Source organism: Labeo rohita, chromosome 5 (assembly GCF_022985175.1).
Source record: "Labeo rohita strain BAU-BD-2019 chromosome 5, IGBB_LRoh.1.0, whole genome shotgun sequence".
In the NCBI taxonomy this organism is placed as follows: Eukaryota; Metazoa; Chordata; class Actinopteri; order Cypriniformes; family Cyprinidae; genus Labeo; species Labeo rohita.
Window position 1 is genome coordinate 3,841,120 of NC_066873.1, and position 15,375 is coordinate 3,856,494.

The window sequence follows — 15,375 nt, forward strand, 5'->3', positions numbered from 1 at the left end:
GTACAAGAGAGAACATCACACTCTTGCCTTCGGCCACAGAGCAAAACATTAAAAATAACAAATTCCAGTGCCAGATTGTCACTCATTATAACACATGAAAACTCTGCTCAGTCACCATAGTCATTGTGCAATGTCCCACTTTTCTGATCACACAAAACTGTTACGCTGTAACAGTGTAGATGTAAAGCTAGTAATGTATGCGTTGTATGCATTAAAAAATATCTGTATTAAACATATTCAAATAGTCTCAGTTAATGCAAACCTAAACCAATTTTGGTTGCACTTTATTTTACAGTGTACACAACTAACAAAGTAGTGGGTAAGGTAACCACATGGTAATTACTATAATAAATGCATGCAGAAAATGTAAAATAATGTGCTCCACTAATTTTGAATAACACATTAAAATGAAAACTAAAATAACCTTGGAAGATGCATATATGTGATGTGTTTAAAACCTGGAAGAGGATGTAGGCAGGACTAAACACAGACTCAAAGAGTCTGCTGGGTGAGTGGAGGATTAAAATTGGGTATATGGGGAGTGAGAGAGGATGGATGGAGGGAGAGAGGGAGGGGGCTGGACAAGCCGCACACATCGTTGAGAATCATACACACGCTGTGGCATTTGCCCAGAGTTTAGAGTCAGCAGCGCCTTGCTCCTAGAGTCTGACAACATTTTTGCTCACATATATGTTGAAACTGAGTTTCAGGGAATAACTTCTACACTCTCAACACCTGTCTGAACATCAGCGTGTGTGTCAGCAGTGATCAGGTGAGTGATCTCTCAGTCTGTCTTTGATGTGTGTTTAATGAGTGTGTTACATTAGCTATTGATGGATTGCAGCTGTTCTGTTCCTTATGAGCCTCGTAGATGTTTTAGTGAGATGTAAGTTTGCTTTTGTGGAAGCTTCAGTCAATTTTGTTTGTACTGTCATTTACAAGTTGCATATATTTTCTTTGTGGCTGGGGTTAAGATAACAGGACTCATCAACTCTTGATGTCAATGTCTTCTAACTGCCTGAATAGATTAACGTGAAGAACTGAATCACTGATGCAGTAATAACCATCTGTCCCTCTATGGGTCACTAATTTCCTCTTTTGCTCTGATTTGTGGCTCTGTCAAATTGTCAAGCTACCTAAGCATTTTTTAAATTGTTGATACCCTTCGTACTAAAAGTGGGCCAAGCTGCTCTTTAATGCATTTTTTAGTGTGGGTAGATTGCATAATGGTTGCACACAGGCAGTGTATGTAGTTTTGCCTACATACCCTTTGAGATAATAAAAGCTAAGGTTTGACATTGTAGGAAACATTTCCCACCATAAAAACATACAAATTAAATTTTCTTATTAATTTCTTATTCTTAATATCTTATTAAAAATCCAAATATGGTGTGTGAGGGCCTGTTCACACTAAGACAAATGTTCAACACTGTAATTCGGTGAATTGATGTCTGTGAACATTGCGGCGGATAGTTTCTAATCTCTTATATTGCACTATACTAAGAAAACTGACCAACCAATAAGATTTGCACTTTTGGTCATGTGCCCTGAGCTTATGCAGTTAAATAACAATTACGACTTGGTGGCGCTCACAAACATATTTTGCTAGACAACAATAAATTGAGTTTTGAGTGCTGCTTGATCACTGTGCAATACAAAAGTCTAGGTAGGACTGAATAAAACGGATTAAACAGCTGTTTGAAAACACATAAATACTGCTTACTTTCTTTTATACCTCTTTTTTTTTTGCACAGTGCTGCTTGGTGTACCAGAGTATTTATGCTTTTCTATAAGTGCCACATACCATCAGAGAGTGATTCTGCATTTTCATTTACCCTGTCTACTTTTTTTTTTTTTTTTTTTTTGAGCAAACAAATTACATATGGAAAATCAAACAGAATTGTTCGTCTTTGTGTGCACTGGCCATTAAGGTCAATGCTATGAGACAAGTGTTGCATGGTGTCATCTCAGTACCCAAGCCTCAAAATACCAGCAGTGGAAAACAGTAGCTGTATGCATTGTAAATGAAATGTAATGCATTGTAAATTAAATGAACTCTTGCAGCTCAGACTCTACATCTGCACTGGCTGTGCATGTCCCAGATTTGGTATCTTCAAATGAAAAGCTAATGTGGTGCTTCAACTCCACTGAATGTCAAATATGTGAAGTGCAAATGCCTCAAGCATAATGAGCAGTCTGTGGAAGGTCCTGCAATAGTGTAAACCAGGCTTAAATTATGAGTTAATTTATAAAAACTACTGTGCATCCAAGTGTGTATAGTATCCATCCATTAGAAGACGTTTGTTCCAAAGCATAGTATGTTGAAAAGAGCCAAATGTCCCCACATGGTCTACTTTTTCCAGTAGATTTTCACAGTGACCCATGACTGACAGATAAATCTGCTATTTGTTTTTCTCCAATAGGGTGGGAATAATTGTTTGAACATTATACATTTAATGAAATAAAATGTAGATTGTGTACATGAAGATGAGAACTGTGAGAAGGTAGACTGATTTATGGTGACAGAACAAACATAATTATGCGACACAGTACCACACTGCAGTCTCAAAACTTGCCTTCTCTTCTGCTACACACTTAAAATGATCTAGTTTTTCATTTTAAAAAGAGCACATAATTTTAGTATAAGTAGGCAAATTGGGGTGCAGCACAAGTCTTTTTTCTTTTGTCTTATCATTCATCAAAATAAACTTTTATTTAGAGATTTAGACAAACCTCTTATCGCCTTGGGTTCTTGTTACAGGCCTTTCTGTAGATGGCAAAAGTAATGTTTGCTCACGTGTGAAAGCAGTCCAGAAAATGCGTGCAATGATTACTGATATGGTTGATTTGGATGGGATCAAAATTATAGCAAAGCTCTATTACATTACCCCACCTCCCCATATAAAACTAATCCTGTCTGGATAGGGCTTTAGACTCATCTCTTGAGGGGATTTCAGATCAGTTGTTCCCAGCTCATCACGCCTTTGGGGAATCTATTGGCTCTATTGGTGTACATTTCAAATAAATTGTTAAATTACTTGAAGTGTACACCAAGCACCAGGAAAATACAAGCATTGGATCAGGACTTGTTATCGGCAAGTACTCAAAATTAAATGACTCGGATTGAATTGGGGGCACAAAAAAACCTGATTGGGACATCCCTATGCAAAACTCTTTCAAAACATTGTGGAGGTTTTTATAAATGTGCTAACCTGACCACCATAATCAGTACAGACTATGCCATTTTCAGTTTAAGGAAGTGACATCAGTACCTACAAATGACCCAGAGAATGACCACCCGGTTCTCAAAGTTATCAAAGTAGGCATCAAAAACTGGTGTGGAGAGGAGAGACAAAGCAAACACCATATCTAAGTCATACAAATATATATTATACCTTGGGTTGGCTTGTCCTCTCCCTAGGCCACTAGTGGTACATCAACAGCCAACTTCCTAATAGAAAGCCCTAAAGCTAACAATATATTCATGGTATAGTTACTTTGCTGAGGGGTAAAAAAAAAAAAAGTTTAAACATGCCTGAGCAGCGCTATATTGTTAGCGAACATCCTGACCCCACCTGCGCTGTTGAGATTGCCATTTAGATGGCAAAATACATGCTGCATGCTTTTCTCTCAGTTTCAAAATAAACATTTTAGTGTTAGATTTCACTTCAAGTATATCTGGGCCCAGTGTTGGGCTTTTAACTACATTTCTCAGTAGCGTGGTGGTAGCGTCGCTGTTTTCTGAATCAAATAGCTTTTCAGTAGCTAAGCTCTTATTTTGATCAAGTAGCGCGGTAGCGTCAACAAAAGCTAAAAGCTATATATTTTTCTATACTTTAAGCTCAAATCGGAAATATAACTGCTACGGATCACTGATCCTGGGTCAGTAAGCGACGTCACCGCCACTAAACCTCGTGACGCCATTGGCTCATTAAACTGTCAGTCAAACCGTATTAATCCTCCCGCCTCTCTCGTGAATGAAGCGCGCAGTTTGAAGCATCTCAGCGTGTTTGCAGACTTGAGGTAAATAAAGAAGTGTTGATTGAAAAAGTACATGTTTTCTGTATTTATAATACAGCACTGTATTTATAAAGGCTAATGTTTTTTTTTTTTTTTTTTTGCATTCGAGGAGATGAGAAAAGTGTGTCTTAGTCTAGCATTTGTTGTCGAGACAACCAAATTGCTTATGAATCTTTATATTTTAGCTAAATGTCAGAAAAAAACTGAGCGCCCACGTAGAAAACTGTATAATCTGCAATGCAAACGCATGAATGCAATGCACGTACTGCCTCTATTGTAGCGGTATTGAGAAAAAAACGTAGTACTTGAAGTAGTGGTGGGCGCCTTGATTTTAGTCTTTGAAGCAGGCTAGTGCTCTGGGAAGATCTCAAACTCAGAAGAACAAGATGGGGAGTGGGTGGGTGTGGGTTGTCAAATTCATGGCGAAAGGCAAAATGTTTCGGTTCGTTCTTAGCAAAAAACAAACAAACAAACAAAAAACGATCAGGTTCCATAGCGAAATAAGAATGAAACAGTGTTCTAGTCTAAACGAATTATAATAATCTTTGCTAATATTCTTGACACTTCAAACTGCTTTGGACTTTGCAGTATCGAATTATGCCTTTACTATGACCAAAATGCCGGAATATGCTATTCAGCTGTTTGATCGCGCACTATCACTGCAGCCTGTTCATCTGAAAAATAAAACACAGTCACCCAAAAGTTACACTAGTCAATTTAAATAGTGTGTGTTACGTGCAGTTCAGCGTGAACACCGGTCCCGTGGCACATTTTTGCTCATCATGATATTTTCCATCGACGTGCATGAAGTACAAAGCTTACGCAATGCATAATATTTTCGCTTCAAATACATTGCAGATATGGAAACATTTGTATTTGTGGCGAGAGAGGTAGTCTACATAAGCCCAACTTTACTTTCAGTTTCGCTTTAAATTTGTTTTGGATTGTTTAGGCAAATTTATTCATTTATTTATTTATTTATTCATTCATTCATTCATTCATTCATTCTCGTCCGGTTCTGAATACGGTTAAAGTTAAAGGATTTGTTGTAGAGTGAGGGAAATAATGTCGGAACATTATAACATTACGCTGTAGGCCTGTTCATTTCAGAATATAATAAAATGTGATTTATAGGCCTAGCCGCCGTGACCTGTCCGGTTTAATTTTTCCTCTCAAAGACGTACAATTTATGTTAGCATGTTTTTTTTTTTTTTTTTTTTTTTTTTAAAAAACTGTAAACTCTGATGGCATGCAATCAGTTGACAAACACCCATTCATATATAGACTATGTTATTCAATTATATGTATAAATTATTTTATTTAAAAATTTTGTGTTTTCCCTGTTTTATTCATTCAACATTCTGAAACAGGTGCCATTGTTTTTTTTTTTTTTTTTTTAAAAATGTTTTTCAAGAAAGAATTCAACCCCCCCTAACCCCCCAAAATGTGAGATAAACCCAGCCCTGTACATTATACTGATTTTTGTTGCCAAATTGGTTTGGAAGAGTGGTTGAATAAACAATTAAACTGGACTTTTATGCCTGTATGACTGACAATTTAATTGATCACTGAGAGAGCATTGACTTGGTATGATGTTGGTTCAATAGAAAAATGAAAATGTAAAAAATAGCTTAGATGTAGTAAACTACTTGTGCCATGTTGCTGTAGCTTAGCTTGCTACATTACCCAAGGCTGTAGCTTTAGTGTAGTTAAGCTTCATTTAATGAAGAGTAACTGTTAGCTTAGCTCACTACATTTTCCAAGTAGCTTGCCCAACACTGTCTGGGCCTTAACTGAAATGCTAACAAATTGTTAAAACACAGACATTATATCTAAACACATAAACAACATCAATAAGTCACAATTTTTGAAGTAACAAACTCCAAAAGGTAGCTACAATAGGTACACAGCCTACTTTAGAAAAACACCTTCCCTAGAATCTCTTCCGACAATCTTCTCTCTGCCAAAGACAAATTGACTTATTCAGTTCTTTGCTAACCAGTGAGCACAGAGGACAGTGAGTTGTCTGTCAGTTTTTATGAAGGTCTCCTGAGTGTCTCAGGGGACCCAGCAGCAGAGCTGGAGAAGCCTCTCTCTGAACAGGACCATCCTACTGCTCTGCATTTTACAGAACAATAGAGAACAGACAGGGTCCAGTCTGTTTAAATCTTATATGAATCTAGAATTAACGCAACACATGATTCAGTACATTATGTACAATTTACAAATGAGCAACATCACGTTCAAGTACAGTATAACAAGCTAGTTCACAAGCTAGAAATTAAGAAAGGAAGATAAAGAGAGTAAAAGATGTTACTTATTTATTTATTTTTAAGATGATTGTCTTTGTTTATGGTTACACATTAGTTTAGTAATTGCAGAAAAGGTGCATCTTCAGCTGTTTCTGTTGTGATTGAGATCAGCAGCTCATTCCACCAATAGAACCGTAAAGCTTTTTTTTTCGAAAACGAACAGTCACAAAGTTTTGGAAAGCTAATAACCAAAAATAAATAAATAAATAAAAACTTATATAAATATGATTCATATTTTTGTCTTGTCCTTGTTATCACTGAATAAAAAAACTTAATTCATATTTTTGTCTTGTCCTTGTTATCACTGAGAAAACTTAATTCTAAGATAAAAGGTATTTTACAATGATCAGTAAATTGAACTAAAAATAAGTGTACCAAACAATCACTAAGTAAAAAAAGAATTAAATATCTAGCCGAGGAGTGTGCGATATTGACAAAAAAAAATATCTCAATAGATTTTATCGATAACTTTAATCAGACTGTGTTTTGCTGAGTGCATTGTGCTGCTCCTAAAGTTTTTGATATTCTTAATATTCAGTGCAGTCAGTTCACAGCAGTGACATAAATTCATATTTTCCAACAAGTTTAAAGTTACCTTTTATGGGCATTTTTTGACCTTTATAAAGCCATTCTTTTTTCTAAAAGTGTGCATTATCTTTAATCAATAAAGTCAATAAAAAATAATAATAAGACATTTTAGGGTGTTACCTAACAAATAATATCATTATCAACAAAATTCATCTTTTGAATGCAGAGGAAACACAGATGCTGCATCTGAATAGGCATTTAGATGTATTTACAGAGTCCTGTGTTTAATGCAGTTGCAAATGCATAAATAATGTGTCGATATTTTAATTCTAAAACATTGAATGTTGATATCTGAAATTATAAAAAAAAATAAAATAAAAGGTACTATTAATTTGAAAGTAAAACCGCCACCTACAAGTCACTGTTAATAAGCGAGTCATTGCGATTGAACCGAATCATTTAAACAGTTGATTCATTCAGGAACGAAACGCCATCATGTTGTTCAGAGACGTGATTATAATTGGTTATAATCAGCAACGCTGTAAAAACAATAAAATATGATGTAAGGTCAACAATCAATACAGCAATCAAATCTTTTCGTTTAATTTTCATTTTCACTCATGTTTGAATTATTATAGTTTTATTGAAAAACCAGGAGACCGCCCAAGTATATATGTTTTGGGTGTTATGGGGGCTCCCTTAAAGCTTATGGGAGGTCCTGTACCCCTCCAGCCTCCCCCTCAATTCGAACACTAGTCTGTAGCGAGTGCGTGAGACAGACAAACAGACAAAGCCCTTGACTCATTTGATTTTGTCTCCTCAGAAGCTGCTACAGCAAACCATGCTGCTGTCTCCAACTCTGCTAACTCTGAGAATATGCAATGCTTAACGGTGAGTGCCAACTTTCCCTGCAAGCTTTTTTTTTTTTTTCCTGTTGTGTGTTGCTTATGGTCTGAAACTGAACTTTGAATGTTTTGTCATCATTGTTAATTATTTAATGTGTGATTATATTAAGAGCTCATCTTTTTATATTTGTTGATTGTCACCAATTTTCCGATTTGTGTGCCGAGTGCTAAGTTCTGAGTGCTGTGTACAACCTAGTACAATTATATGAGATATTTCTGATTTGCTTCTTCATAAACAAAGATACAGTAGCATAGTTTACTTTGTGCCAATTAATTCTTTCTGCTAATTAAAAAAAAGTATAACACAACCTTAACAGAGTGTCCTCTTGTAAAAGCCTGTCAGTCATAGTTGCATAAGTTAAAATATATAGCTCACCTTAAATTAAATTTCTATAATTTACCTTCATGTTTTACCTAATTTACCTAAATGTTGAGGTGTTCACACTGCTCTTTTTAAACTATGAAATGTACAGTACAATAACCAGTGGCAATCAAGCTCCAAAACAACGAAAAAGCACCATAAAGGAGGTCTACATGACTTATACGTTGCATGTTTTCTGAGGCCATAGCATAGCTTTAAGTGAGGAAATGGTTGGGTCAGATGAGCTGTTTTTGGACCTGTCTAATTGTTTAATATATTTAAGTTCGGACAAGTCTCAGAGTAGATTTAAAGAGTATTTAAAGAGGGGATAATGACAGTGGAGGACGTGCTTCTGCCTGACATGGGTCAATACGCCACACTTGTTACACAGAGCAGAGACATACAGTAAGAGACATGCAGCAGCTACAGAACAACTAGAAAACATTAATAAACACTGTGCAATACTGCGCTGCTGAGCCAGTTGTGGGGGGTGAGTACCAGTCTTTAATATTTTGACAAGAGAGAATGAGATTCTGATTGGGTTACATAGAGGTGTGTCTGGAAACAACCTGTCAGCCTGACCATGTATTGTTTCCTAAGTGAACTTGATTGTCATTACACTTTGGAGGTATGTAACAGATTCTATATTTGTACTCAACTGAAGCAAGAAATTAAAGCAGCGACTAAACAGAATGTTATTTATTTATTTATTTATTTGTTAAATTAGTAAATTTCATAAGTAAAAACTTAAATTTTATTGTGCTCCAGCATGCAGCAGGCCATGATTAACATGGTTGTATTTTTATCATTTGCTCAGTTTATTTGCATGTTATTATAGAGTGTTTTCAAGTTCAGAAATCTGCTGTTTTATGCATTGGAGTTCTACTCAAAATGCCCCATTCAACAATCTATGGATTGTGGAATGTTGGCAACATGGAAATATTTGGGTTTGTACTAAATGAAAAAATAAGCCCATAAATTTAGATCAAGACACATGCCAGCTTTGCAGTCTGTCTTATGATCTGGTCAGTTCCCACAAATTAAATAATATTATAATATTATAATATTATAATATTATAATATAAAGAGCATTGCTAAGCCTAAAATCACCTTAAAATCACCGTAAATTACAACTTCATCTCTGGCATGTGACAGCATATCTAGAGAAAAGTGAGCACAATATACTGCAAAAAAAAAAAAAAAAAAAAAAAAAAGAAGAAAAAAAAAAAAAAAAGACAATAAATAAATAAAATACAAATTAAAAAATGCAAAGTAGTGCCCTCATGTTTCTCCTCCTGAACACAAAAGAGGATATTTTAAAGAATGTGTGACTTCTATTTTCCATAATATGTAAATTAATGGCTATCATCAACTTTTTCAGGTTTGTAATGACATGGCATAAAATGACAAATGAGGACAGAATTTAAATTTTTGGGTGAACTATCCCTTTAACTTACCATACATCGTTAGTGTAGTTTGTCTGATTTGGATGGAGATAAAAGGCCAGTTGATTGGACAGCGACAACGAGAGGTCATTGGAGAGGTTTCCAGTGAAGCGACTGGACAAAGTCTGTTCCTTGGCTGCTCCCTGTAGGCTCTCTTTTTTTTCTTTTGCTGGCATCTTTGTGGTTTTGTGCATATGTTGCATGACAGCATTGCACACACATGACCTTTCTTTCCTGGTAGATGAAACATGATTCTGATTTCATTTGGCAGTTGTACTGCATCTCATGCAGCTGTATATCAAACCATACTTAGACACCTCATATGTAGTTGGATTCAGTGCTTGAGAGTGCTTGATTTTCTTAAAATCCGACTCCATTAACACCAGATGATGTTTTTTTCTGAAGAGAAAAAGGGTACAAAAGCTGTCATTGGTGCTAATATGTGCACGTTAGGTACTAATATGTATCTTTAGGGTACTATTTTGCACAATTTGAGGTGAAAAAGTGTACCTTTTGAAAAGATACCATCCCAGTGGCAGCTTTTGTACTTTTTTTTCTGAAAGTGAATTGTTAAGCCCTGCATGTCAGCCAACATAACTGCTGAAATCATAAGGTTGACCTTCTTCTTTTTTTACCAGACATTTCTGATCTGTTATTTGAGACAAAGAAACATGACAAGCCATCTGTATTTCTATACTACTCAGACTTGTGGTAAATTATGCAAAATGTCAGTAGGAGTCTTTGATCCCAGTTTAAAACTGAATCTGCCCCAAAGATATTGTTGGATTCTCGAGGCTTTTTTTCTTGATTTGTGAAAACAGATGAGGATCATAGTGGACTAATGCTTTGACATTGGTCAACAGTTCTTTGCATCTGTTTGGCAAACTGTAACTTGGTGCCAACAGTGTACTTAGGTATGGTACAAAGCAAAGAAAGTTCCTTGACATTTAAAGTTATTGTTCTGATGGCATTATATATAGTTTTTAACTATAATAATTATCAGGAACAATTTCACTCTTTTGGGACACAACTGGATGTAGAGACAGTCTGCTAAATGTTGAAACTTTTCATATGCAGCTGATGGGCTGAAGCAATTACTTTCCATCAAGGAGCAACACATTCTTCCCTCCAAGCAAGTCACTGGCTGCATCCAAAAGCTTGGAAAGCTGGGTTGTTGTCTTGCTGCTCTATTATGCAATGACTTTACCGGTAGTGTGCATGAAGGCACCTCCAGAAACAATTTTTGGCAGGCTTCAGAGGAAGCGTAATGCAACATTGTTGCTAGATTGTCAGCAGCTCTTTACTGCAATCTGGTGCACTTACTTTTACTCTTGATTTCATTCTATGCATAAATAACATAATGGTATTTGAAGACTTTGTAGAAATAGCCCGCTTAGGCCTGTATGCCACAGGGCAAAGCTTAGAATCATTCTCTGCATTTCTCCTTTTAACACCACACACACACACACACACACATATATATATATATATATATACACTACAAATTTTAACGGGTGAATTTAACTCCCTCAGAGTTAAAATTAACACTTATCCAGTGTATATATGGATACCACTGGTAAAGTGTTAAACTAACACTTTTGAAAGTGTTGACATTTTTAACACCGTGACAGTGTTACTAATAAACTCTTAAAATGTAAAATATTAACACCAGAACGGATGATGAAAACACCAAAGTTGGTGTTAAAATTTAGCACTCATGGAGTAACTGGTCAACACAATACCAGTGTTCAGGTGAAAATATTAAAAAATAAACCCACAAAACAATACATGTTTACAATTATTTATTTTTTTTAATTGAAACACATTTAGTGTTTTCAATACATGTTTTTTACATGTTCTCACAAGATCTAAAATATCATAATGTCAAGGCAAATCAATGCAAAGGCACAAAATACATATTCTTATTTGGTCCATATGTGCTCTTAATGTTTAAGGTTTATAATGCTTACATTTATCAGCTTTAACAACAGTCTTTGCTTTGTTTTCAGCATGACAAGATGTGTTTCTCTGCTGTTTTCAGCTAAGCAAGATATCCACTCCCACTTGGAGCATTTCAAAAGTGCTCCTGTAAAATTGGAAAACTAAATAACAAAAACATAAAAAACAGGATAATTTCACATCCATTTTTTATAGCATTTTTTTTACAATGCAGATTGTATCAATGCAGCTTTACAGTATTAAACAGGGAAATAGTGTGTCGAAATCTAGGCTGCAACAAAGTCAGATTGAGCAGAGTTCTTGTGCCAATGGGTGTGTTGACGAGGTGTTTGCAGGGGATCTGTCTCTGGGGCTCATGTAGTTGTCATGGTCTCCGCTGACGTTCAGGGCTGTAGAGGTCATCTCTAGGTACTGATCCACCATCTGGACTGGATACGGACTGGATGCAGGGAACTGCAGTGACCATCTGATCTAGATTCAGTCTGGATCTGGGTGGCTACAGTGACCTCGAAATAAGAACAAAACAGATATTATAATATAACAATATTAGCGTAGATGCTATTCTTTCTTACAATGTAACAAGTACATCATGTGTTAAGGGACGTGTTCCCAGTTTTGGCTGACCTAATTAATGCAGCCTAACAATCCTTTAACGGGCTTAAATTATAGAAATGTGTAAGTGTATTACATATAAGCCAGGTTAAAGAGATGGGTCTTTAATGTAGATTTAAACTGACAAGATTCAAGGCCAGAGTCGATAATACCCAGAATATCAAAATCAACTGCGGGCGGCAGATCCTTTTCCTATTTAGCTCCCAAACTCTGGAATAATCTACCTCCTACTGTTCAGGAGGCAGACTGTCAGTTTAAATCTAGACAATACAATAAAATACAATTCAAAACAGTTCACCCAAAACTGAAAATTCTGTCATCATTTTGGACCTTCTGTCTTTTAAGAAGAACAAAAAAATATTTTGAATAATCTACAGAAGACATACACTGACATTATATGGATAACTTTGTTCAGGGCATTTTTTTAATCTCCTTTTGTGGTCCAAAAAAAGAAAGAAAGGCATATGGCGTTAGAGCAACACAAGGCCAAGGCTAAGTAAATGTTGACTCAATTTTCATTTTTGGGTGACTTACTGCTTTAAGGAAAATCATTTAATTCACTGTAAATGTATGTATATATATTGTAAAAAGAAAGTCAGTCTTACTGGAAAATTAGTCTTTTAACAACAGAAACAAAGTCATAATTCCAAGTGCGTACTGATCTCTCTCTGCATTGAGGTTGGACTCCTCCTGCCAAAATGAATGCACATAAATGGGACAGCACATAAATAAATGGAAGCATACCAAAAACTTACATTTGATACATTTTTAGAAGGAGATCAGACTTTTTATCATTATTGAATAATAATTAAAAAATTAAGCATGACAATCAACAATTTTTAAATATGCAATTGTGGCTTACCCTTGTCTCTGGTATGTGTCCTAACAAAGCTCTTCTCATCCCACTTAATGTAATGGTGACTTCATACTCTTCAAGCACATCAGCTCCCAAGTGAAAGAATATCTCTCTTGGAAAACGTTTAGAAGTGCACAAGATAAATATAGCTATAAATCCGTATGATGTTATAAAACATTTTAAATTAGGTAAAACACTTACTTCTTACGTTTTCCTGTTAAAAGCCACCTCTGCGTCTGCACTGCGTAACAATTCAAATCTGTGAGAAATGTTTAGGCTCGTTTAGGCGCGAACAGCATACAAATATCTTCATAAAGTAATATTATCCTATATAATACATAATGTAAATGAGGTAAAACACTTACTTTAGGTGTTTTCCTTGATAAAACCAACTTCCCCGTCTGCTCCGCATCGTGAGTGAAAGAAAATATCTCTGAAAAACAAAAGTTTAGGAGTGCACAACACAGAAATGTCACTATTAATCAATGTTATGTTATAAAATACATATATTAAATAGGGTAAAACACTTACCCCTTAAGTTTCCCTATTAAAAGCGGCCTCTGCGTCAGCTCCGCATTGCAATTCAAATCTGTGAGAAACGTTTAGGCGCGAACAGCATAACGTTATAAATATCGTCATAACGTAATATTATCTTACAAAATACATATCGCAACTTAGATAAAACACTTACTTACGGTGTGTTCCTTGATAAAACTTGTCTCCTCTGCATCGTGAGTGAAAGAAAATATCTCTCTGAGAAAAAGTTTAGGAGTACACAGCTCTCGTCTGTTCCGCATCGCGAGTGGATATAAATGTCTTTTTAGCCACATACAGCACATAAATATCGTTATTAAACGATATGACATTACAAAACACATTTTGTAATTAAGATTAAACGCTGTTTTTCGCTGTTTCCCGTCCTCATTATGCTCCGCATCGCGAGCAAAGAAAATGGCGTCTGTGAAAAAATATTTCAGATGGGTGAGGCGCGCACACGAGCAAATGTCCCGGATGTGACTGATAACACTCAACAGTGTTAATAAGGGTAACTCTGCGTATTTACACCGGCCAGAGGGCGCTGTTTACACTAGCTAGTGTTAATCCTCTCAAATTCAACACCACAAGTTTAACTCTTTACACTAAAAGTCCTTAACACCAGGATTTTAACACTGGATATTTTGTTGTGTATATATATATATATATATATAATTTTTATTTATTTATTTTTTTTTTAAATCAAGATTCTGTTGGCCCTCTCCTCTTCAGTCTTTTGACTGGCTTTTTTTTTTCTTTCTGGCCTTTTCCTTTCTTCTCTGAAAAGCTTATTGAGGCTTCTCTTTTTAGCCCTTTCTCTCTGACTTGGCTCTGGCTCACTCTGCTCAACAAGGAACAAGGTAAAAAGATCTGACAGCCCTGGCTCATCACAGGTGCAAGAGTGTCTCTGACCTAAAGCGTCATCCACACGGGTGAATCAGGGTCATGATGCAGACTGTTGAAAACTTTTCTTGAGAAAGAGCAGTGAGAGACTGTTAATGCAAACAGTATTAATGTTTCTTTGACACCAGAAAAAGAAGTATGGCAAGAACAAAAATCAACAATAGTCAACCTTTTTCTTTTAGTCTGGGCTCTAATAAAAGTGGCAGAAAATAGCCCAGTTAAAATTATTGTTCTGTCAAACCTTTGTGTCCCCTGGAGAAACTTTCAAGCAAACCCAAAACTGGCTATGGAAATAAAATGAGATTGGAAAAAGACTATACTTTACGCTTTTGCAAGCAAACACAAAACTAGGGTTGCAAATAAAATGAGAAGGGAAAAATAAATAAATAAATAAATATAAGACTTTAGTCTTGATTTGGATTTCTAAAAATATACAGTGGTGACCTATCTGAGTACAAACTCATTTGGAATCCTAATGTCTGAGTAAAACCATAGGGATATTAATGATGGTGGCATTTTTTTTGGCATCACCTTCAAATTCAGGCTATGCCCTTCACCAACAAGGTCTGTGGTTTGCCCTGAGTAACAAGGCAGCACTCTCTGCACTGATTGTATTCAATGTTTAAAGTGCTTCTTCATGCAGGGCTAACATGAGGCTTTTCTCCTCCTCTTATCCCACTTTTTAATTGAAGAGATGGGAAAATACCTTCTGAATTCCCAGCCTAGGCAAAGTGACGGATTAAAAAGACCTTAGTGCCCATTTAATGCTCCTCTGAGAGCAGAGTTCTATGTGTTTTTCATGGCCTTCCCTCTCCTCGGCTCTGTGTTGTAATGCAGCTTTAAAAAGAACTGTGTCCAAACAAAGGCTATGAAATCATCAGGGTTGTCAGGGTTACAGTGCCCTGCAGCTGTAGAAGTTTTTTTTTTGTTGTTTTTTTTT

At 35.9% G+C, this 15,375-nt stretch overlaps 1 protein-coding gene and 1 long non-coding RNA gene across 2 annotated transcripts in view; one reads left to right on the plus strand and one right to left on the minus strand.

The window, feature by feature from the left end:
• Window positions 1–632: 632 nt before the first annotated feature.
• The window catches only part of rgs3a (regulator of G protein signaling 3a), a 161,245-nt gene continuing 146,502 nt past the window's right edge, over window positions 633–15,375 (plus strand). The window contains exons 1-2 of the mRNA XM_051110231.1: window positions 633–772; window positions 7,684–7,751. Coding sequence (XP_050966188.1) covers window positions 7,737–7,751 — 15 coding nt within the window. The 5' untranslated portion in view covers window positions 633–772; window positions 7,684–7,736. The remainder of the gene's footprint in view (window positions 773–7,683; window positions 7,752–15,375) is intronic.
• LOC127165530 (uncharacterized) lies at window positions 12,554–13,900 on the minus strand. The gene is made up of 5 exons (XR_007827793.1): window positions 13,530–13,900; window positions 13,364–13,431; window positions 13,200–13,257; window positions 13,005–13,110; window positions 12,554–12,832 (listed from the first exon to the last, which is right to left on the minus strand). It is a non-coding gene; the product is annotated as an uncharacterized LOC127165530 (long non-coding RNA).